This window comes from Quercus suber, unplaced genomic scaffold (genome assembly GCF_002906115.3).
Source record: "Quercus suber isolate HL8 unplaced genomic scaffold, Cork oak 2.0 scaffold_149, whole genome shotgun sequence".
NCBI classification, from domain to species: domain Eukaryota; kingdom Viridiplantae; phylum Streptophyta; class Magnoliopsida; order Fagales; family Fagaceae; genus Quercus; species Quercus suber.
In genome coordinates, this window is record NW_027069610.1 from 213,906 (window position 1) to 237,975 (window position 24,070).

General features: G+C 36.0%; 4 protein-coding genes across 8 annotated transcripts in view; 2 read left to right on the plus strand and 2 right to left on the minus strand.

Moving 5' to 3' along the window:
- LOC112034731 (eukaryotic translation initiation factor 2 subunit beta) overlaps positions 1–1,385 on the plus strand; it is a 101,675-nt gene extending 100,290 nt beyond the window's left edge. For all 3 annotated transcript variants that reach the window (XM_065777146.1, XM_024067548.2, XM_024067547.2), the window contains 2 exons: positions 515–600; positions 1,160–1,385. In XM_065777146.1, coding sequence (XP_065633218.1) covers positions 515–600; positions 1,160–1,237 — 164 coding nt within the window. In that variant the 3' untranslated portion in view covers positions 1,238–1,385. The remainder of the gene's footprint in view (positions 1–514; positions 601–1,159) is intronic.
- Positions 1,386–4,166: 2,781 nt separating this feature from the next.
- On the plus strand, positions 4,167–7,334 carry LOC112034739 (mannan endo-1,4-beta-mannosidase 6). The gene is made up of 6 exons (XM_024067552.2): positions 4,167–4,638; positions 4,992–5,274; positions 5,638–5,832; positions 6,028–6,150; positions 6,246–6,457; positions 6,733–7,334. The coding sequence occupies exons 1-6, from the start codon at positions 4,466–4,468 to the stop codon at positions 7,163–7,165; spliced, it is 1,419 nt and encodes a 472-aa protein (XP_023923320.1). The 5' UTR covers positions 4,167–4,465; the 3' UTR covers positions 7,166–7,334.
- Positions 7,335–8,271: 937 nt separating this feature from the next.
- Positions 8,272–12,509, minus strand: LOC112034718 (serine/threonine-protein kinase STN8, chloroplastic). Of its 2 annotated transcripts, none has more exons than XM_024067532.2 (6): positions 11,696–12,509; positions 10,971–11,144; positions 10,301–10,705; positions 9,585–9,931; positions 8,800–8,878; positions 8,272–8,661 (listed from the first exon to the last, which is right to left on the minus strand). In XM_024067532.2, exons 1-5 carry the CDS (start codon positions 12,278–12,280, stop codon positions 8,851–8,853), a joined length of 1,539 nt encoding a protein of 512 aa, XP_023923300.1. In that variant the 5' UTR covers positions 12,281–12,509; the 3' UTR covers positions 8,272–8,661; positions 8,800–8,850. The 2 variants fall into 2 exon arrangements, with proteins under 2 accessions (XP_023923300.1, XP_023923304.1); XM_024067536.2 differs by having other exon boundaries at positions 8,650–8,661; positions 9,568–9,931.
- Positions 12,510–12,619: 110 nt separating this feature from the next.
- Positions 12,620–17,430, minus strand: LOC112034741 (serine/threonine-protein kinase AtPK2/AtPK19). 2 transcript variants are annotated; one of them, XM_024067556.2, is made up of 8 exons: positions 17,305–17,430; positions 15,743–16,192; positions 15,237–15,631; positions 14,942–15,024; positions 14,734–14,854; positions 14,413–14,586; positions 13,533–13,637; positions 12,620–13,099 (listed from the first exon to the last, which is right to left on the minus strand). In XM_024067556.2, the coding sequence occupies exons 2-8, from the start codon at positions 15,903–15,905 to the stop codon at positions 12,794–12,796; spliced, it is 1,347 nt and encodes a 448-aa protein (XP_023923324.1). In that variant the 5' UTR covers positions 15,906–16,192; positions 17,305–17,430; the 3' UTR covers positions 12,620–12,793. The 2 variants fall into 2 exon arrangements, with proteins under 2 accessions (XP_023923324.1, XP_023923323.1); XM_024067555.2 differs by having other exon boundaries at positions 15,237–16,192.
- Positions 17,431–24,070: the final 6,640 nt, after the last annotated feature.

Below are 24,070 nucleotides of genomic sequence, written 5' to 3' on the forward strand. Positions count from 1 at the left end.
AAAACTGCAATGATCACTCTAATCTAAAAGGTTAGTAAAAGAAAACAAACCTGATGCAACCATCCTTCAAACAAGGATAGGAGGAACATCCACTTCAGATCCAGCATAGCTCTTTCACAGCCCCTCAAAACTTCTAGCATTCCTCTCCCACCAAATGAACCACATTAAACAATGAGGAACCGCCTTCCAAATTTCTATGCATTCATATCAACCCAAATCACCTTGCCAACAAGAAAAGTAACAACTCCATGACTCCTTTAGGCATTATGAACCACAAACCTGCTGAAAACAATAGACCTAACCCCCTGGCAGTAGAACAATGAAGGAGTAAATGATCAGCTATTTCCCCACTCCTCTTGCACATACAACACTAATCCACCATAAGTATGTGCCTTCCATGCATATGTTAAAGTTAGGGTCTCAAATAAATTGCACATATTGGTTGGTGCTTGAATTTGTAGCTTAATATCAACTGTTAGCACTAAATTGTTTGGACCATGTTTCATGATTGCAGATGAGTATGTCATGTGTAATTGCTGCAAAAGTCCAGACACAATTCTTACCAAGGAGAATCGTCTCTTCTTTCTCAGATGTGAGCAGGTACCAAAATCTTTGTCCTAAAAATGCAAACGTAATCTTGTTTATTTATGTACAAGTATGTAAATGCTTTGGGAAGAACAGATATGGTGCATGGTTTTGAAACTTACTGGGTATTCTTGACTCCTGATTGATAGTCATTAACCAATTGATTCTGGAATTTTAATGTTGACATTCATTCCATTTATACTACACAACTAATTGGTTTTCTCATTACAATGCTAATAAATGATAAGAAAACCTTCGAATCATATGACAAACTCATCTGGAAGCTTGCCCATCACCAAATGCTCTCCTTGGTACTAATCTTTTGTAGATTGGCATGCAAAAACAGGGAATTTTATCACTAGGTGGGTTTGGAGCAGAACTTTAGTACTTGCTAACGTTTCAGCTTTAAGATTAAGGGAATTATTTAAGGGATCAAACAATGAATACTTATCAAATTATAAATAAATAAAAGGAGTAACAACAAAAATAAAACAAAACAATAAATGTAGCAGAAAGGATTATAGGAATTGATTCGCCTTTGTTTTTTTGATACAATGTTTTTCCTCTTTTGTAGTGTGGTTCTGGCCGGTCCGTGGCCCTCATCAAGGCTGGTTTTATTGCTAGGGTGGAGCATCGGAAGGCTGGGACATGATTCAGTATATCATATTTTGTCCTTCAGAAGCAGCCTAATGTCAATTATGAAGTTCAGATTCTATCTTGAATTTTGTATTGCAATCCTTAATTCCTTATTTTGACTTTTGTATTTCCTTTTCCTTTATTTATTTATTTTTTTTCCCTTTCTTCTCCTGTTATTTCATTTACAAAATTTTGAAATTGAGATTTCCAGTGCTAGCAATTTACTAGCACTGTAGAAATCATTAAAATGAAATTTTAAGTAGTTATCTAGTTTCTAGGTCTCCTATTCCTTCACTTGGTATGCTTTAGAGGTGTAGTCATATCATCATACGTATTGTGATCAACCAAATTATGAATACTTACTGTGCGTAAAGAATTAATAAGAAAGTAGTGCTGTCCTCTTGCAATGAAGGGAATGGAAAGAATGAGTGAGGCCGTATCATACTATTTTGTGCTTGATCATAAAAATGTGGTAAATGGTGAAAGGATCATGCTAGTTCATCTATCTTTGCATGTTGTTAGGTTAGAAACTAAGCAGCATAGGACAAATCACCATGGTTTGAAGTGGTGATGTTCTGGGTGTCACTTCTGGCCACCTAAAGAATTGAAGTACCTTTTCCAAATGTTGTTGGTTTAAAATGGACGTACGCTTATACTGTGATCATGTAAACAAATGCAATAAATACCGTTAACTTGTTAAGACGAAGTGAATGTTTTCAGGGCAACAGTGCAACACCATGTATATAATATTTAAACGGTAAAATGTAATATTTATCATTGTTACACTTCTTTCGAGCCACATTAACGTAGCATCTTCAGTCCATTCAGTCCTTCTCAATCCTATTCAGTCTATTTGGTTCATTGCAGTCCTTTTTAATCCACTTTGGTCATATTTGGTCCATTTTGTCCTTCTCGATCCACTTTGATTTAATTTTGTCCATTTTAAAGTAATTGGACCTTAAATTTTTTTTTAGAAAGAATTGGACCTTAAATTGATTCTTTTTGTAGATTTTCTTTTCATTTTAATTTTCATTTCCTTTTCTTAATTTTTGGGTTGAAAAGTATGAAATTTTATTCTATTTTGGTCAAGCTCTTTAATTTTTGGCTAAAAAATACAAAAAATACAAAAAAAAAAAAAAAACCATTAGAAAGTAAAGATATGTACCCTAAAAAAGCAATAAAAATTATAGATATTCAAAATATTACCTTAAAATTAGAGTTTCAACAATTTAGGCATTATATTTATATTTGGAAAGAAAGAAAAAAATGCTACAATTTTAAAATTATATATATATATAAAATAATTTAAACTTTTTTTTAGAGAGTTTCATCCTATGGCGTCCGCTCCTAATGATAGCTCTTTATCATCAGACAAGATACTAATCAGTTTTTGGTGTAAGCGGGGATTGCACCCCATATCTCTTATACAACCATTAGAAACTTTATCAGTTAAGCTAACTGGAACCCACTATAATAATTTAAACTTAATGTAACATATTACACTTGCTCCATAGAATGGAGGTACACAATATTTTTTTTTTAATAACATCTTATTCACTTATATAAAAAATATGAGAGATGCTACGTCTACAACAATTTTACAACATTTTTACAACAAATCACAGGTGGTTAGTTGTTATTTGTTCAAATTTGAAACTAACACTAAGATTACTTTTTGCCCCAACAATAACAATCAATAACAACCTACCACTTAAAATTTGTTGTAAAAATGTTGTAAACATATCATTTCTCAAAAAATATATATATTTATATTATGTAATTTAAATATTAAATTACATAATTCAAATATTAAATTACGTTTTTCATGTATATATATATATATATCAATAAATAATATTACTTGTCAATGATAGATAGAAAAATCTGGGTCCGGCTCCCCTCCCATTTGAAACCCTCCCGTTCTCTCCATATTTTATTTCGATGAATGACACGTGGCAAAAAAGTAATCTAACGGTTAGAAAAATGCCAACACAATCTCTCTCTCTCTCTCTCTCTCTCTCTCTATTTTTCTAATCTTCTTTCCCTCACCTCTCTCTCTTCTCTTTGCAAATTACCGCCATCACCTGAGCATGAGAGACTCATCAATGGAAGCTTTATTCAACACAAGATTCCAAAGGAAATCAAATCCAGCAAATCAAATCCAGTACCTCTCTCTTCTCCAGATCTTTTACCCAGAAGGACAAGAATTAAAAAAGAAAAAGAAAAAAAAAATTGCTGCAAAAACAACTTTCCAAATCTATGAATTTTAATCATTGTTAAATATAACAATATCAAAATCCGAAAACAATACCAATATCAATTCATTAGAAAAATAGAGAGATTGAGTTGGCTTTTTTTCTAACCGTTAGATTACTTCTTTGCCACGTGTCATTCATCGAAATATAAAAATGGAGAGAACGGTTGGGTTTCAAACGGGAGGGGGAAAAAAATCTTCTATTCTCATTTCTCACAAATCCGTTATGCATAAATGGATTGAATCCGTTTTGAAACAAAATGCACAATTGATCTATAAAACTTAAAGCTCACTGGTCACCTGCGCAGAGTAACCACCGACATTTCTTTAGTTCTTTCGCTTTATTCAGCTCTCTCAGGTAAACAATCTCTTATCTTTCTTTCCTTAATTGTATATACAAACAGACTTATCTTATAAATCTGCATGCAACCGATGTCTCACTCTCACAGCTGGCAACCACACACACCTATAGATCTCACATGTTGTGAGACGTTGGTTTATATACAATCATTACAAAAGATACTACAGTTAAACCACGAGAGTCCTACGCTATGATGAGAAGTGTGAACTAAAATAGATAGTAACAGATAGTCCAAAAAAACACACACACCCAGGATATGAAATTTGCTAGCATTGGCAATGTTTGTTTTGTTTGCTAAAGTCCTCAAGACATGTCTATTCCAATGCCATGTTCTTACGGATTCTGGTTTTTTCCTAGGACCCACTGGAACGTACCTTAGGAGTGATGTATTTGCAACTTTACTCCTACCCTTCAATTTGTATGTCCGTAGGCCATTGCTGAAAGTGAAGAGAAGATAATGGTTAGATCAAAGGAAGCAAATTTTCTTCGCTTCAAAGCTAGGAACTTTATCCCTTCTCGACTACTTCTCTTTGTAATAAAGTGGCTTACAAAGAAGACACCTTAGACATTGATACTTATAAATGTGTGGTCCATGAAATGTGCATAATGTGGCTTTTTTAATCAAAACCATGGATACCCAGATGAGAAATTTTGGGCTAAAATTTTTTTCTTTGGTGACCATTTTTATGATTCTTATTCAAAATTCAAGTTCCACGGTGGCTGATTCCAGCGGAGATGAGCTATTGGAAACCATGGTGGAGGAAGATGAAAATGAATTAGCGTACTCTAGCAGAACTCAGGGGTAGATACCCAACACAACTTCTTTTTTTTTTTTTTGGCTATAGTGAGTGTCTAGGTTCATCAAGCACCTAATTATTCCTCTAGATGTGTGTAGTTCTTTTTCACACACGCCATGAAATTACATGGGGGTGCTCAAGATGCTGACTAGGAGATTTAAACCCATGAATCCTTTTTTTTAGTTAACTTGCGTGTGATAACAAGGACACATGAAACATATTGGCGCATTAATTATACACATCTTTTTTGCATGCATGTGTATTTATGTTTGATAATGGATTTTAAATTTAATATTTTATTTATTAATTAATTATTGATGAAAAGGAGTTCATCGAATGTTTTAACTAAATTGTTTAGGAGAACTGATGAGCTGGGAGCCATGGAAGATGATCCATGGCTAATGGTGCAGAAGAAAGGGAACCAATTTGTTGTTAATGACCAACCTTTCTATGTAAATGGATTTAACACTTACTGGTTGATGGTATTTGCGGCGGATCAATCCACAAGAGGAAAGGTCTCAGACCTGTTCAAGCAAGCATCTTTGGTGGGTCTAACAGTTTGCAGGACTTGGGCATTTAATGATGGACAATGGCGAGCTCTTCAGAAATCTCCATCAGTTTATGACGAAGAAGTTTTCAAGGTACTTTAAAGTCTCGTTTCTTTCTGTGATCTCATGCTTTTGAAGTTTAGTTCTTTTTGCATAACAACATCAACTTTTTAGAATCTCCATTAGCATTGAGTAACATTGTGTTTAGATGGTTTTGGTCTTATTCTGCAGCAGCCTCAGTGGACAGTGGCTCTTAATGGTCTTTTTATTGTAAAAATATAGAGCATGTGAAGGTGAAGCAACAAGCAGCTGTATCTGCTTGTCCTTTGAGAAATTAAACAAAAATTTTATTTCCTTAAAGTTGGTGCCGACCTCATTTAGGCGTTCTTGCTTCATTGATTATGTGATATTAGTGTCGAAGTGACATGTACTGTGATTCCCTGTCTTGGGTTACAGGCCTTGGATTTTGTGGTGAGTGAAGCAAAGAAATACAAGATCAGGCTCATATTGTCACTAACTAACAACTGGGATGCATACGGTGGCAAAGCACAATATGTCAAATGGGGAAAAGCTGCTGGCCTGAATTTAACATCGGACGATGACTTCTTTTCTGATCCAACACTCAGGGGCTACTACAAGGCGCATGTTAAGGCTAGTTCTTCTACTATTATAACCTTCTTATCTTTGTTGAATTTGGATATCAAACTTGAAAAATGAGCATGAGATAAATGTGTTGCCAATAAAATCTGCCACATGAAGTCTTCATCCTTGGGGATTACACATTAATCTCTTTCACATTTCAAATTCAATTTTTTTTTTCCCTTTATTAATTATTTGACAATGCAGACAGTACTTAATAGAGTCAATACACTCACAAGTATAACTTACAAGGATGACCCCACAATTTTTGCTTGGGAACTGATGAATGAGCCTCGATGCACCTCAGATCCCTCTGGTAACAAACTTCAGGTTTGTTTTACAACTTGGTATTGTATTCTTGGCACCCTTTAAAGAATGATTCTCTTCATTCCCTCTTAAAGTGATTGAATTTCATTGTTTTCTAGGAATGGATAGGAGAAATGGCGGTCTATGTGAAAAGCATTGATCCAAAACACTTGGTGGAGATTGGATTGGAAGGATTTTATGGTCCTTCAACACCTAACAGAGTTCAGTTCAACCCAAATACATATGCTCAAGAAGTTGGAACTGACTTTATCAGGAACCATCAGGTTCTTGGTGTTGATTTCGCTTCTGTTCACATTTATGCAGACTCTTGGTGAGTACTCACCCATCAAAAATTCTCCCTTCAAAAATAAAGACTTGCAACCATGATTGATAAACATTTTATTCTCCCATTATATGCCTATACACAGCCTGTCATCAGATACATGCATAGTCATGTGGACATGAAATTTAATGAAGATACCTGATGTGTGTCCCTATACATCATCATTTGCTTTGCAGCTAATTTACATTCATTGATCAACCTTTCCCCCTTATTAGAGACATGTTTATAATAACTTCTGATTGAGTAATACATTATTGATGAAGGATTTCACAAACAATAACTGATGCCCATCTGCAATTCACAAAGTCATGGATGGAAGCCCACATAGAAGATGCTGAGAAATATCTTGGGATGCCTGTTGTGTTTGCTGAATTTGGTGTATCTACAAAGGACCCTGGCTACAATGTGTCATTTCGGAACACCCTTCTCAGCACAGTGTATCAGACCATCTTGAACTCTACAAAGAATGGAGGGAGTGGGGCTGGGAGTCTTTTGTGGCAGCTTTTCCCTGAAGGGACAGACTACATGGATGATGGGTATGCACTTGTCCTATCAAAATATCCTTCAACATCAAAGATCATATCCCTTCAGTCCGTAAGACTTTCGAAGTTCAACTCATTGTGTTCTTGGAAATGCCGTTGGGGTTGCAAGAAGAAGCATGCATTGGAGACATCCCTCTACCATGATGATCTGTAAAATTAAACATGAAAAAGAAAAGACCCAAATATGGTGGGAAAAGAAAACAGATTGATTACAGTGATATCAATCAGTATGTAAACGCAACGACATGAATATGGACTTGAATTTTGAAAACATTGTACAAATGGGGAGAAAAAAAATATAAGAATAAGAATTGCTTGCATCATTCTTCATTTTCTGTTAAATCAATGGCATTGTCTGCAGCATAGTTATCGCATTACTATGGCTCTGCAACCAGTCATGCCATCTCAGTCTACAAGCTATCAGAATTACTATCCTCTCTCCCTTAAGTATTCATACTAGATAATCTGAATGACTGAACATGGCTTAATAATATGAAATTGTATACCATATTCTTAGCATCATGAAAGTCATGTATTGTGAAGTTCATTCCAATTATGTCATTAGCTTTAAATATTTAACCATCAAAATTCCTTGATGGGAACCTCTCTCTGTGCGCACTAGTGAAGATTGTTAACAAAGTATGTTTTCTTCTTCTTTTTGGGCTAACATGGGTGTCTAGAGTTCTTTGAGCACCTGACTATAATCCCAGACATGTGTAGTCATTTCATCTCATACACACCAAATAATCTCAAAGGACTTCCTTGAGGGTGGCAGGTGGCCTCAAGAAGCTGGCTAAGAGTTCGAAAGGGGTCTGAATAGATTTGCTTTCTTGCCTTAACTACCAAAGATCCTATACATCAAGATTATTATAAGGCTATGAACCTGTCTTCAGAATTATTTATTAGCTGATGTGGTCATGATAGCCATCTTCTCAACTCTCAGCAACATACATCAATTTTTGGATTTTCGTATTGGTGGCTCACAATACAGCGAAGCTCTACAAAATTGCTTTGGAGTTTGGCCACTTGATACACTTACTTGCCATACAAGTAATATATCGGACTTATATTTCATTTAATGAGTAATTTCAGTTTAAGGAAAAGGGAAATAGATATTCGATTATTAGTGGCCCCTAATTCATTAAATATGATCTATAACTTAAGTTTATATTAAATTTTGATCTGTCAGATAATTTCTAAGTTGTCATAGACTCAGCTGACTTTCCATTTGTAGATCAACATAATGTAAGCCCTTCAGAATCATGTGAAGTCAAGGAACTGAACCCTTCTTGTCTACAATTGTTACTACTAAATAAGGAGTTAACAAGAGAGTGTTTTTGAAGAAAAATATATCTTTAATTCAAGACCAGATTTAACAACAGTGGCAATTAATGTTTTAAGAAAAAAACGAAATATCACCAAACAAAGAGCTGATGTTTGTTCAGCTACTACATGTATGCTACAGAAATTCCCAGAAATACAAAGATGATATTGGTATAAATCTTATTGCCGATTCTGGTCAAATGATATTGTCATGGCCTCAGCACACCATTTGAATCCTCCTTCAGTCAGAAATATCCTCAGCACTGATGGAGCTAATGAAATTTGTAGAGCGAGCTATTTGACAATTGAGAATGAACATTTTGATCTCTGGAGGAAAAAAAAAAAAAATTTGTGGACTCAACAAAAAAAATCTGAATTACTGTGACTAGTTGCAAACTTGCAATCACACCATAGGGCCAAATAAAATATAAGGATGCCTTTAGCATGCAATGCATATTCAAGTACCTCAGTCACCATATGCAAAAATGGCAAGTTCGTAAATTGGCCGGGAAGCATTCATAGAGCCTCTTCGATACTTCTGCCACTGCATTGAATAGAATGCAATATTTTTATTCCATATTTCAATATTTAGGAAAAATCTTCTTACAGCTCCTGTCATGAACTGAAACAAGAAAATTATGTTTGGAACAGCTAGAAAGGTATGGCAGGAAAAGTAAACAATAAATCAATTGAGAGTTACAGGATACTTAATGAAAACAGATTGACCTTGCAGCAAGCTGCTAAATCAATTAGGAATCATTCACCCTCCATCAAACAAAAGGAGTATTAATGAAAATACAATTTGAACTCATTTTTCTGGTCATGATTTTATCTTTTTTACCACAGTTTGTGGATACAGATACAAGTTGTGTTTTGAGACAAAGGTATCAGACACAAAGACTCCCAGAAATCTAGACACAGGCACACAACTATACAGATACAACTACATTTGATATGTCTCTTGGAAACTATGAATAATCCTTAGGGTTCTGCACTTGCAAATGAGTGTTGTACACAGGTTTGCACAATTTATTTAGTGCACAAGTGGCCTACGTGGCAAATATTCAACTCAAGTAGTAGTCCTTACTCATAAAAGTCATAGGTTTCGGGAGGTCCCCAAAGTTTTTCTTGCAATCAAATAAGGGGAGTTCATGCATTGTCCTATCATATTTAAAAATATTCAACCAGAAATTGCAGAAGATGAAAGAATATGAGGGAAAAAATTTTAATCACATCTCCAAGTAGCTCACTTCCTTGTAAAGCTTAATTTTGAAAGAACAGCAGCTGCCTGGTCACCACCCAACAAAAAATAAGGATGCCTTAGAGCAGCAGCAGCAGACATACGCCCTCTTCTGAGAAAACCTCTCTCTGATATAAGCCTTGTGGCCAGATCCCACCCTCTGCCCGAGTCAAGATCAAGAATTGTAAAGTCAGCCCTCAACCGCGTGTAGTCCCTCCATTTATTCAAGTCATATCCATTTGTTTTTATTTCTAAATTGAAATTCTTTAAGCCCGATGTAGACCTTAAGGCAGGTATTGACATTTGCAAGAGTACAATTCCAGCAGAATACATATCAAACAGATCAGGACTGTTCAGCTGCAACAATATTTGCAAACGCCACTTAGCACTTCAAGAAAAATATTACTATAACATGTTTGGCAGAAGGAAATCCAGGCATTCACATGCTCTGCAGTGTCTAAGCAAGTTCATTAGGCCTATTGACAAATCAAATTATTTTCCGACTCCCAGAAAGTACAAATAAATCCCATGAATTAGATTAAAAAAAACATATGTAACTCAATAGCAGGTCCAGTTGTCATTACTTATTTTGCTATTTCCATTTACCCTTTTTTCTCTTAATTTTTTTTAAGCTCTATTTCCATATACCTCCTTGAAAGCAACAAAAAATTTGACACGTTCCTCTACAGATACACACACCAAAAAGAAAAGGCGGAAATATGTAACCTGCCAAAGAATTGGAGAAAGAAGTGCAGCAATTGGCTCCGGAGGAGGACTTGGTGTTTCCTCTGGGAGTACATATAGTTCAGGGGGACAATAATCAGGATCAAGCAGGCTACGATTGGGTACATAGTTCTTGCCAATACGAAGGTCTGTGGCTGCCCCAAAATCTATGAGCTTGATCTGTCCCTTTTTTGTCACCACTAAGTTGGCAGGCTTTACATCGCGATGAACAATGCCAGTATCGTGGATTTTCTTCAGTGAGGTAACAATTTGGCGCATTATCTGCTTGATGATCAATGCATCACGTTCAACAGAATTCACTCCTTGCAAGACACGTCCAAACATGACAGACTCTAAGTTTAAAGGGAAGCTGCGATCCCTCATGTAATCAGCAAGATCTCGATCTCCCTGTCACATGGATATCCCTACAATTAGTATGGGGGATAGCTGTGCATCCTTAGAAGAATTTAGAACTGTAGACAAATCTGCATGCATGTGATACAAAGAAATATTTGATCAAGTAATCCTGCAAAGGCCAAAATAAACAAACAAACAAGCAAAAATAAAGAAGATATCTCAATTATACTTATCATGCATGCATTTAGTAGCACAAACTTAAAGTATTCAGTGTGTCCCAATTGTCAGGTAATGCATCTGTGCTATAAAACCACACCTCAAATTTCCAAACAAGCCATTTTCCACCCTTCGTGAATTGTGAATTTGTTTTGTCGGCAATGAAACTTCCAAGGAACTCAGCGCATGTTTCAGGAGCTGCTCTGGACAGTCTGTAGTTAAACCACACCTCAAAATCACCACATTCTTCAGCCCCTTCGATTCCAACCTTTACCTGAACATTGCCATCAATAAAATAAAAAAATAAAAAAATAAAACCAAAAGTTTATCATTTATATATCAGGCAAAGATTATAAAATATGGATTATGAAAAATCATTAACTTGGACAAGAAAACAGTAAGAAATTCTATTTCTAAGAAGCTGATACAAATTTTAGACTTTGAAGATACTTGCCTTACCAATCAGAACACAACTTCACAGAACCACAATATCAACTGAAATGCAAAACGTTCGATGATTTTAATCTATGATATTACACCTAAAAAATCCAAATGACCTTCATTTTACTCTAGGATGCATGGACACGAACACAAGTACGGTTATGATATAACGATATGAGCAATTTTTGAAAAATTATAACATGATATGGCAAATAGGACACAGATACGACACCCCAAATAAAGTATCCCCGCATCCTAGATTTTACTAAGCAAAACTTAATCCACACTGCCCACCTCAGAGAATCTGGAAAGGACTGAAGACAAATAAAGCACAATTAAAAACAACCGACCCAAATATAAAACCATGAGCCATAACATACATACCTTTTTGAGAATGACCTTCTCCTTGACCCTCTCATCCAACTCCAAGTCATTTTTTCTTCCTCTCTTCTGCACCTTCCTTTCTGCAGCTACGTTTTTTGGAACAAAAGCACCAGAATAAACAATACCAAAACTCCCTTCTCCCAGTTTTTTTCCTATCACAAAATCTGAAGTCTTCAAGTTCCTCTTTCCACTCAAACTATCCAAACCCAGTTGCAGAGGAGCCAGAAGATAAGCATCAATGGCACCCACAAGAACACCAGGCCTTGCAGTTAAATAAACCCACGTCACCCCAGCAAATACCAGGAACCCCCACTTCTGCATCTCTGATAATTCCTCAGTAGCTCTCTGATATTGCAAAAACCCATATTGGAAAACAGGAAATTGATCTAGATGAAGGTTGTTTTCTACCAGGACTTCTTGGACGTTCCCAAAAAATGCATTACACCTTGTTGCGTTCCTTTTGAAACGGCTAGTGAAGATACAGAGATTAGTTCTAGAAGCCAGCTTCAAAGGTGAAAAGCAAGAAGAGGCAGTCCTAGAATTATTTTTAAGTGTACACGTAGTAGGACAAAGTAGAGAAGCCATGTTTGTGCGCCAAAAAGGACCTTACCAATGCGTTTCTTGAGAGATCCAATAGTAGCGTCAGCACAGGCTTGTGTTTAGCCACGTAGCCATTTTAATGTTATCCAGGAATATTTATTACAATTATTTCTCTTCTCTGGTCTCAGTTTAAGGATAGGACTCGATTGGAGGTTGAGATAACATGCGTCTCATACATTGTAAATAACGAGGAAATGAAGAACGAGGAGTAACTTGGAAAAAAAACTTACTATTTGTAGTTAACATAAGTGGGTTAATCTTAGCATGGCATGTCATGCAGTTAAAACCACTGCCGTTGCCATGGTAGTAATGAACCAAAGAAAATAAAACTCAATAAAACTAATTATTTTGCATTAATGTATTTTGTAAAATGTCAGCTGAAAGACGATAAACATAAAGTTACATGTTCACAATACAAAAGAGCAAATGGTACGGATTCCTCGCAGAACAAACATCTTTTGAAAAGCAAAAGGAAGTATTTCCCATTGAACTTGCTATCTAGGGGTATCTGGGGCTCTCCTTCTGAAGAAAAGAGGCTGCAGGTTTCACATAACTAAAGCCCATGAAGACGTTTCCACTAGCATTCGGACTGGCAGCTGGAGAAACCACAACCGGCATGTCAGTCCAGCGCTTCTCAAAGTTAGCTACACACTGTTTCCCAGCAACTTCAGGCCGAAAACTCGGCTGGATTTGTCGGGCCTCCAATTTCTTCCAATTAATTGGCTTGAACCACTTGTGGCGCGTAATTTCCTCACTGCCTGTAGGTCCACTCCCTAGGCGCTTGCTTGCTTCTTTTTGTAGAAGCTGCAAGTAAAAAAAATTAACAAACAACTTTAAATATAAAATTATATTATGCAATGAGGCACACATTTACAAAAAGATCAACCTTGCTCAGAACTAAAAGAACTTAGTTGTATTCTTGATACTGGTTGAAATAATAGACAAGTTTTCTTTACTTCTCTATGTATTAAGTAACAAGGCTGACAAAGACAACATTGGGATGTACACTTGAAATATTCATTAATCAGCATGGATAGGGGGGGCAGGCGGGGAAGGTATAGTGCTAAGTTGCACACACACCAAGGGGGTATTTAACCCAGGAATTCACCGTCCACCCACTCTTTGGCCATGATAAGGAGAAGACGAAGAAAAAAGGTTAAGCGAAGCATAGAAATTCTCAATTAAGAAACCGTGCTGATTAGATAAGAGAGCTTATATCAAGGGCAAGAATAATTACCCCTTTCAACAGAGAATGTGATTCACTAGACAAAAATGCTGGCAACTTGATCTTTTCCTTCACTATCTTTTGCTGGATTTTCTCTCTGTTCCCAGTAAAAGGAGGCTGTACAAGCAGAAAGCATAACCAAAAAAGAAATTATTAACAGTTTTGTACAACCAACCACCGTTATTGTCCATGTTATAAAATCCATATTTAAGTTGCAGTCTTCACCGTACTGAGACATGTTGGATCATAATCCCATACATCTATACAATCTGATGCACATATAATATACTAACGTGTAAAGAGAGTATTGGAAGAAGCTACCAAAAATGATAAGCATTCTCATGGAACAGTATAGCCTATGAAATAGACAAGATAAATAGTACTAGTGTACTACATGAAAGAAAACAACATTCCCACAGAACATGGTGGAAGTGTTCCAGCATATTAGCATAACACTAAGAATCCCTTCCCCACAACAACCGTGGGTGCATGCAGGGAGGGGCAAAAAATACCACCCAACTATATGAGACCTTTAACTATTGTATCCTTTTTAGTCACAAAGAGCCAGATATCTTTCATAAGACCAATGAGAAAAAAGAATCACTGTATGAAATGTTGATTTTACAAAACATCCATGTAACTTTGTAACAAGCTTTACTAGAAATAATTATTCCTGGAATTTGAATTGCGCACACACTAATCTTCAATTTCAACACACAAAACTCTCAAGAGTGAAAAGTACTATTGGACATCTCTACTAATAAAGACTATCTAAAAGGATCCATCATCTAAATATTTATCAAAAAATAAAAGGATCCCTCATCTAATGAACAATAAACGAAGCAAAATAAAAATCACAACCACAACAAATAAACACTAGTGAAACACTAACCTTGCCAGTTAGCATCTCAAATAATAAGATTCCCACACTCCACCAGTCTGCAGCCTTATCGTGTCCCTTTCCAAGAATAATTTCAGGCGACATGTATTCTAAAGTTCCACACATGGAATTAGATCTTGTATTTTCATCAAATTTCTTTGCCATGCCAAAATCAGTCAACATAGCCTAATGGATGAAAGGGTAACTGTCAGATATTTTTCTTCATTGAAGCATGGACAGCATGCTCAAACACACAAAAGCACACATGTGAACACACAAGCATGCAACAGTAGAGAGAGAGAGAGAGAGAGAGAGAGAGAGAGAGATTAGTACATGGCCATCTTCATCCAGTAGGATATTTTCAGGTTTAAGATCCCTATGCATTATGCCATTTGTATGAAGGTGAGCAACTGCAGATACAATCTCAGCAGCATATATACGAGCAAGATCCTCCCTGAAAAATAAAATAAGATAATCTTCAATACTAATTAACCCCAATTAGACACTCTGGAATTGTCTATAGTACTGAAATCAACGGTACCTGAAAAGGCCATGGTGGTAGAGCTGAAAGAAAAGGTGACCCCCATTCACAAAATCAAGCACAAGATATAGTCTATATTTGGTCTGCATGGAAATATAACTTGAGTAAATACTCATATCTTGAAGAATTGACCAGCTAAGTAGATTTAGATTCAAATTTCTCTAGTACATGTTTGTGTAGACACAATTCATGTTAAAGATACAATGGAATGCTCAGATAAAAAGCTACAATAGAAGAAAAATCAAGGCATATGGAACTACAAAACTTCAGAAATTTAAGGTAAGGTAGACATTACTTGGAAGGAATATCTGAGCTGGACAATGAAGGGGTGATCTACATTTGTCAAAATATCCCTCTCAGCTTTCATGTATTCTGCATGATTATTCTCCATAATCTTGTCCTTACGCATGACCTTCATTGCATATATTTCTGTTGTACCCTTTTTCCTCACCTGATATACTTTTGCAAATGCACCCTGCCCAACAAACTTCAAAATCTCAAAATCTTCGATGCCTACACTCTCAACCTTCATAAAATTTCCATCGAGATCTTTAAGAGGTGTCTCCATTACGGTGTCATTGGTGGAGGCTTCCTGAAGTTCTTTGATAGTGTCCCCATTCACAGAGTCAACTAGTTCCACCAAATCCTCTGTCTCATGTATAGTGAGCATGCTGAGCTTCAGTGATTGACCTACACATGAGGAAGGACCAACCAGAGAGTGTGATCGGCTGTAAATGACAGCTGGATCATCATAAATTAGCTCACTTACATCTTCTACAGAAATAGGGTTAACAAAATCACCATAATTCACTTCTATTGGGGCCTGAACAGGTAAAGGACCAAACACGTCGGCGAAATCCAGCTCAACATGATCTGTAACGGCAGCTTCCATGGGGTTCACAGGTATAAGTAATGGTTTGCAAATGCGGTTGTTGGCCAAACCAGGTAACTGTGATGAAACCATTTTACCAGATGTGAAGAAGTAATGTGACCTGCAGATAACCAAATTGATCGCTACTAGCCTACTACAGGTCGTTATCCCCAAAAGTCTACAAGACCCTCACTGCAGAAGGACTCCTGTCAATAGCCTTAAGTAACAAGAAGTTTCCGTATGCAAAAGGAGTACCCAAGAATTTTGGCAGTAAGCAAAAAAGAATCCAGAAGAAGAGGTTGTTGTTGTTGTTTCCCGATTTACAGGAAACCACGGATGTCTCAGTAAGTCTTGAATTCATGAAGATCAAGTTGACAAATCTGCAGTTTAAGGTCAAAACAAAGGACAATATAAGCAAGTAATCCCAAATTGAAACCAAAAAAAAAAAATCTTTTTAACACGGAGCAAAGCTTCTCTAATAGAAGTCCACCCCCTGAAAACCAAAAGATATTAACCAAACAAAAAAACAAAGATCTGGGTTGGTGAAGACAAAGCTAGGGATTAAAGGTGACATATTTATCTGCTTTTATAATTAGTAAGCAGCTATATTTATATATTAAAATTTAATTTTCAAGCTCCTTAATTGTCTATGGCACTTCCTTCTTCCATAAGAATGGATGGAGCATGATAATCTGGAGTCAAAGCACACTAGGAATGTAAATTACTTACTAATTATACAAATATCACAAATTTTACTAGGACAACAATTCCAAAATTTTATTTTAAGAAAAAAAAAAAATTCATGAACAAAGTCTGTAAAAAGAAAAGTTGAACCCAACGGTTGCAAAATCAAGTTTGGTATTTCACAACAAACCAAATAAATCACACACATAAATAAAAAACAAACCCAAAACTCAGTCTTCACACAGCTCTAATACATTAAGGCAATCCCTAAAAACAAAAACTATATGTAAATTTTGGGTCTTAGAACCAGCTTTGAAATTGCATAAGCAGATCTCGTATTAAACCAAATAAAAAATAATAAAAAATCAAGCTTTTCTAGTACGCACAGAATATTACATATGAATTTTTTTCTTTACCTAAAAAGTTTCCAAGTACAATTAAACCAACAAAAAAACCTTATAACAACCTTAAAAAACCGAAATTGGAGATTCAAATCCCTAACGACATTCACGAGGTACGACCACCAAAAAAAAAAAAAAAAACATTTCAAACGTAAGACGCTAATCATAGAACAAGCATCCAAAAATAACCAAAAAAAAAAAAAAACCTTAACAGAATAAAAACAGAACAACAGACACATCGAACCATAAATAATCAGATCTCTCAAACAAATCCACAAAAGTTTCGTTGTTTATTCTAAATCTTACTAACAACATTGAATAATCCTATGGTTGAAGAAAACAACAACGAATTATAGGTTGGAAAGCTGAGGAATTTAAGGAAAGAGAATGGAGATTAAAAAACCTACCTTGGAGGGTTTGCAGATTGCTGAGGAAAAGGAAGAAAAGAGAGAGAGTTTCTTAAAGCGTGATTTAAACAAAAATATTCTTAAAATCAAAACGAGAATGCTTCGCGTCGCCACTTATTATTATACGAGAAAGCTAAGGTAACGTGTGGGGGTTCTTTTAGAATTCACCACGGATTAAAACACCGAACACGTGGCGTCGTTGGAGTGGTTGATCTAACAAGTTATAAACAACGCTAAAATATTGATGGCATTGGCTTGGCACAATACCTTTGAAACTTTGGAATATGCCTTCTTGGTTTAATTTAGATAGAATTTTGGCTTAGCTAGCACTAGTCTATTATATCGATTTCCTTTTTAGTGAATGAGATTCTGTAGATGTGACCTTCCAAAGTTCAAACTCATATATATATCTCTCATACCCCACTTCTTGACCAATTTAGTAAATCACAAATTTACGGTCACAACATGAGTTGATTTCTTTTATAATAAAGTACTCCATTATTTTAAAAAATAACAATTCTTTATATAAATTATACCTACTTCCATCGAATCCATCCATTATATGTGTCTTAGTCTTAACCAAAAAATTCGGATATGCATGTTTGCGCGTTTAAGCAAGTGGTACCTTCGAATTATTCTAAAAATAACTGTGAGTATAATTAAATTCTAGCTGGTTCGTTTTCAAAAAGAAAATTCTAGCTGGTTCAAGCTTTCAAAGTCAAATTTGTCTCCTTACGTTTTCTAAATAAGTAGAATATTACATTTCAACATAAGACTCATGCCAAAGTTTCATAGAATTGGTAGCAGGGACGGAACTATTCAAGGCGGGGGCATTCCCCCCCCCCCCCCCTCCAAAAAAAAAAACCTTTGAAAAAAAAAAATCTTAGTATGTGTATTAACAAAAAGAATTTTAATTCTAGCTCTTAAATTTATATACTTGGCCCCCCTCTCCAAATTTACAAATTGACTCAAGAAATCCAACAAATAAATAACAAGCAAAATCTATATAAAAAAAATGCACATTTCCAGATAATAAGAAAAATCTTTGGACAAATCATAAATTCGATCTAAATAAAAACAATAACAACAAATTAATTACAAATCCTAGCCAAAAAAATCCCAAAAACCCAATAACTTTTATCTAATTTTTCCCTCTCTCTTGAGAGCTCTGTACCCCTCTCAAATGACTCAACTCTCATAGCTATAGAGACAACTCCTATACCACATATTGAATGCTTTATTCACACATTAATTAGACTTTGAAAATATTAAGACGTGTCAATTGACTTGCAAAACTCTTGATTATAAAATCATATTATTAATTTTTTTTCAAAAGAAAAATACAAATAATAATTAATAAATTAATGTTAATAATGCAACTTTGTCAACTTTTAGTATTGATATTCCAATATTTTAAAATCTAAGAACAAAGAACTTTGGCCCCCCTCTAAGTTTGAATCATGGTTCCGTCCCTGATTGGTAGGCCAATACAATGATTACATTAAGATAAAAGACCCATTCCAAGTTTTTTTTTTTTTTTTAATTGTGAGAGAGTTTCACTCTATGGCGTCTACTTATGATGATTTTTTTTTTTTTTTTGTAAGAAAGCTTCAACTTATGGCGTCAACTCCTAATAATAACTCTCTATCATCAGACTAAGACACCGTATTTGATGTAGGTGAGAATTGAACTTCAAATCTCTTATTCAACTATCAAAGACTTTACCAATTGAGTTAACTAAAACTCATAGAGACTTTACTAATTGAGCTAACTGAAACTTACAATTCCGTAACTTTGTTGTATCATTTTTGTAAGTTGGTCCAGCCTATTGCTCTTTCCTTATGCCTATTTCTTAAGCTTGTTTTAAGCATATTTACTATGTTTATTGAGCCTTATGAATTCCTTTACAATCAAGAAGGAATTGATTTTGATATATTATCCACATTGTTAATTCTAGCTATGTTTCTCCACAAAAAAAAAAAAAAAAACTCTAGCTATATATTAATAATAACATACTTCATCCAAATTAAATAATGCTATGATCAAACCATGCTGCCACTCAAAAAATTTGTATTTGTACCATAATTTTAATGGGAACGTGAAGTTATTATGGTCTTGTTTTTTCGCCTCATCATTGATAATGTTCTTGTTGCTTTTGAAATTATGCACCACCTAAACCAAAAAACTAGGGGTAAAGTTTGTGAGATGGCTTTGAAACTAGATATGAGCAAAGTTTTTTATCGTGTTGAATGGGGTTGCTTAAAACAAATTATGCAGAAAATGGGTTTCAATGAGAGATGGGTAAATCTTATGATGCAATGTATTATCTCTGTTACATACTCTATCAGGATAAATGGTAAACCCCGAGGCCCCATTATCCCCACGCGGGGTTTGAGGCAAGGGGACCCCATTTCCCCTTTCTTGTTTCTCTTTTGTGCAGAAGGACTGTCAGCACTTCTATACCAATCTTCAGCACAGGGTCATCTTCAGGGGGGTTTCTGCTAGTGCACATGGCCCACGGATCTCCCACTTATTCTTTGCTGATGACAGCATCATTTTTTGCCAAGCAACCACAGAACAATGCAGCCATCTGGAGCAACTTTTGGATATATATGAAAAAGGTTCAGGCCAACAGCTTAATAGGGAAAAGACTGCCCTCTTCTTTAGCCGGAATACTCCGCCAGACATTCAGGAAGCCATCAAAAATCGCTTTGGGGCAGAGGTCATTCGACAGCATAAAACTTATCTGGGGTTACCTTCACTAGTGGGCAGATCAAAACAAAGCACTTTCAGAGTTCTAAAGGAGAAGCTTGACAATAAACTTTCAAGGTGGAAGGAGAAGATGTTATCTTAAGCGGGTAACGAAGTGCTTATCAAGGCGGTAGCACAAGCTATCCCTACATACACTATGAGTGTCTTCAAGCTCCCTGATGCTCTTTGTGATGACTTGACTAGAATGATTTGAAAGTTTTGGTGGGGCCAAAAAGATGGTAGAAATAAAATGGCATGGCTTAGCTGGGAAAAAATGTGCGCCCCCAAGGAGAAGGGTGGGTTGGGCTTTCGAGACCTAAAAACATTTAACCTGGCCTTATTGGCCAAACAAGGATGGCGGCTACAGAAATATTCTCAATCACTGGTCTAAAGGGTAATGAAGGCCCATTATTTCCTAAGCACAGACTTCTTAAATGCAAAACTAGGCTCCAAACCCTCATATGCATGGCGCAGCATCTTCTCAGCCCTACTGGTAGTGAAAGCGGGATGCCGGTGGCAAGTGGGGGATGGTACATCCATTGGAATCTGAACTAACCGCTGGATACCACGACCATCAACCTTTCGAGTGATATCACCACTAGCTTCACTGCCGTTGGACTCGAAGGTTAGCTCCCTTATCAACCCGGACTCTAGTGATTGGGATGTTCCACTGATCACACAAACCTTCCTACTTGACGATGTCAACTCCATCCTCGGCATTCCTCTAAGTCGCCACAAACTGAGAGACAAATTGGTATGGGCCTACACACCTAAAGGGAGTTTCACAGTCATCAGTGCCTACAAGGTGGCACTATCCATGACCCAAAACTCTCATACTACTGAGACCTCCCACAACACAAGCCAAAGCAGCTTCTGGCGAATGATCTGGAACCTCCATATACCAAACAAAATAAAGATCTTCACTTGGCGAGCCTGCCAAAATATCCTACCTACGAAAGCAAATCTATGCCATCACCACGTCCTCGATAACCCCATTTGTGAAGCATATGGCCTAGCCCCGGAGACTACTGGACACCTTTTTTGGGATTGCCATATTGCAAAAGAAACATGGAAACTCTCTGATATCCCTTTTGATAAACATGGCATTAGCTACAGAGATTTCATGGATTTTCTTTGGCATTTGGTTTTCACTCAACATATGGGTACAAACATCCTTGAGCTTATTGTTACTACAGCATGAAGTATATGGTTTAGCAGAAACAAAACTCGACATGGAGCCACCCGCCAACCACCACATGAGATAATGACCAAAGTTCGTTTTTTGCTTATGGAGTACCAGGATGCCCACCTTCGGCTCACGCTGTTCAAGGACGCCACAGACAATCGCTGGGTCCCACCTGTCTTTCCGTGGTATAAGGTGAATGTGGACGCCACTGTCTTCGCTCAACATGGCATGATTGGTATTGGCGTTATCATTTGTGACCATGAAGGTTTTGTGGTTGCTGCACTTAGTAAACGCCTCCCCATTCCACTCGGCCCCCTTAAAGCAGAAGCAAAAGCCTTGGATGAGGCTACGCTCTTTGCATGGGATGTAGGAGTAATGGACGTGATTTTTGAAACAGACTCAATAAGTGTTTCTCATGCAATTGTGGACCCAGACAATGCTCAAATTACTATTGCTAGTCTTGTCGCTGGGACCCACTCAAAGCTACAGGAGTTTCATTCCTTTGAAGTTTCCCACGTCAAGAGACAAGCCAACTGTCCCGCACATGCTTTAGCTACATATGCCAAGAATATTGATTTCTTTGTATCATGGATGGAGGAATGCCTACCATTCATTGAACCACAAGCGTTTTATGATGCTTTGTCCTTACCTTCTAATTAATAAAAGTTTCGTACTTCTCATCAAAAAAAAAAAAAAAAAAATTTTTTTTTTTTTTTTTTTTAATTGTGAGAGAGTTTCACACTTTCACTCTATAGCGTCTACTTATAAGGATTTTTTTTTTTTTTTGTGAGAAAGTTTCAACTTATAGCGTCAACTCCTAATGATAACTCTCTATCATCAGACTAAGACACCGTATTTGGTGTAAGTGAGAATTGAACTTCAAATCTCTTATTCAACCATCAAAGGCTTTACCAATTGAGCTAACTAAAACTCATAGAGACTTTATCAATTGAGCTAACTGAAACTCACAATTCCGTAACTTTGTTGTATCATTTTTTTAAGTTGGTCCAGCCTATTGCTCTTTCCTTATGCCTATTTCTTAAGCTTGTTTTAAGCATATTTACTATGTTTATTGAGCCTTATGAATTCCTTTACAATCAAGAAGGAATTGATTTTGATATATTATCCACATTGTTAATTCTAGCTACGTTTCTCAACCAAAAAAAAAAAAAACTCTAGCTATATATTAATAATAACATACTTCATCCAAATTAAATAATGCTATGATTAAACCATGCTGCCACTCAAAAAATTTGTATGTGTACCATAGTTTTAATGGGAACGTGAAGTTATTATGGTATTATTAATTAAGAATAAACATCATCAAATAGTCACGGCTTAGTGCACGTTTGGTATATTAAATAGAAATTATATTAAGAATAATAATCTTTTATTATTGGAAATATTACAATTTGTAATAGAATTACTCTATTCATATGTTTGCTATTCTATTTACATATGGAAAGTCTATAAATGATGATACATGAGGACATTTTGTATCAAGTTGTAGCTTATTACAATTATTTTAAAGAGGGATACAATTTAAAGAATGGTTATTGCTATATAATAACTATTACATGTAATAAAGATGTCAACAAAATTGAGGACAACATTGACTTAGACTCGTGTGGAGATAGTAATCTATATTAGAGATGGCAATGGGGTAGAGTGGGGTGAGGCCGAAGGATGGGGATTTCACCCCCACCCTACATAGTTTTGTCTTACCCAGTCCCCGCCCCGCCTTGCCTCACAAAATTTTATTTTGTGTTAATCTGTCACACTCGCCCCACACCTATTACAATTTTTTTTTTAGAAAACTTGTTTCATTAATATATATATATATTGAAATTACAATTAAATTTATTACATCAAATCAAACAAATTCTTAGTAAAAATTTAATAACATCATCTAAAGTGTTTAACAAGAAAATATCACAATAAAACAAAAATTCTTAATAATTATGCATTTGAATATTTAGTAATGGAAACTAAGTATTTAACACTAATAGAGTGGGGTGGGGTTAAAAAGCCTAAACTCATCCCTGGCCCAACCTATTCTATTAGTGTTTAACAAGTTGTATTCCATTTTTTTAAAGAAAAAATAATAATAATATTCAAATACAAATGGATTGAGAATTGCAAACAATAGACATTTGTATAGGTGCCAACCTTTTTTTTTTTTTTTTTTTTGAGAAAGAACACTGTAATTTTATTGATGGTAAGCCGAATTGGCTTGAATTACAGAGACAAGGTGTGGACGAACATCCTCCATCCACACCGAAAACTCGCTAACATGTCTCGCATGTCTACCAATGTTATGGGCTGACTTGTTGGCCTGTCTTTGCACATACTTGAACTCCACTAGTTCCAACTAATTTGCTATCTCCTTGGCTTCATCTAGCAGATGTCCATAATCGGTCAGTGAAGATTTTTTGCTCTTCAAACCATCAATAGCAATCTTTGAGTCACCTTTAAGAATGATTGAAGATAGTTTAAGGTCTTTGGCGAACTGAAGAGCCTTCTTTGCTGCTATCACCTCCATTGCAGCAACTGAAAAAAGGCAAGTGGAAGTTCTCTACCATGGAAGCTACCATACTTCTTTCCCCATTTTGGACTATGACTTCCACCCCATCACGCTAGCTCTCCCTAAACATTGACCCATCGAAATTCACTTTAAGTTTCGACCATAGTGGTCGCTTCCTTATAGGCCGAGGATCACACCAAGGAGTCTGATTTGGAGGGCATGGAGGAAAGGTTTGAACAAAGGATGATCTGGTTTTCTGTACTTCCATAAGAACCTGCTGGATTGGTAGGTGCTTGCTGGTTGTT

Excerpts from the sequence above, each read along its gene's own strand:
- LOC112034741 (XM_024067555.2), bottom strand. The coding sequence starts at position 15,905 with ATGGTTTCATCACAGTTACCTGGTTTGGCCAACAACCGCATTTGCAAA. Across the intron at positions 14,855-14,941 it reads TACCACCATGGCCTTTTCAG|GGAGGATCTTGCTCGTATAT; the intron begins GTACCGTTGATT and ends TTTATTTTTCAG. Across the intron at positions 13,100-13,532 it reads CACATTCTCTGTTGAAAGGG|CTTCTACAAAAAGAAGCAAG; the intron begins GTAATTATTCTT and ends TTTTACTTGCAG.
- LOC112034718 (XM_024067532.2), bottom strand. The coding sequence starts at position 12,280 with ATGGCTTCTCTACTTTGTCCTACTACGTGTACACTTAAAAATAATTCT. Across the intron at positions 9,932-10,300 it reads TTTCTCCAATTCTTTGGCAG|CTGAACAGTCCTGATCTGTT; the intron begins GTTACATATTTC and ends ATATTGTTGCAG. Across the intron at positions 8,879-9,584 it reads AAATTAAGCTTTACAAGGAA|TGGCAGAAGTATCGAAGAGG; the intron begins GTGAGCTACTTG and ends TATTCAATGCAG.
- LOC112034739 (XM_024067552.2), top strand. The coding sequence starts at position 4,466 with ATGGATACCCAGATGAGAAATTTTGGGCTAAAATTTTTTTCTTTGGTG. Across the intron at positions 4,639-4,991 it reads TACTCTAGCAGAACTCAGGG|GAGAACTGATGAGCTGGGAG; the intron begins GTAGATACCCAA and ends TAAATTGTTTAG. Across the intron at positions 5,275-5,637 it reads ATGACGAAGAAGTTTTCAAG|GCCTTGGATTTTGTGGTGAG; the intron begins GTACTTTAAAGT and ends CTTGGGTTACAG.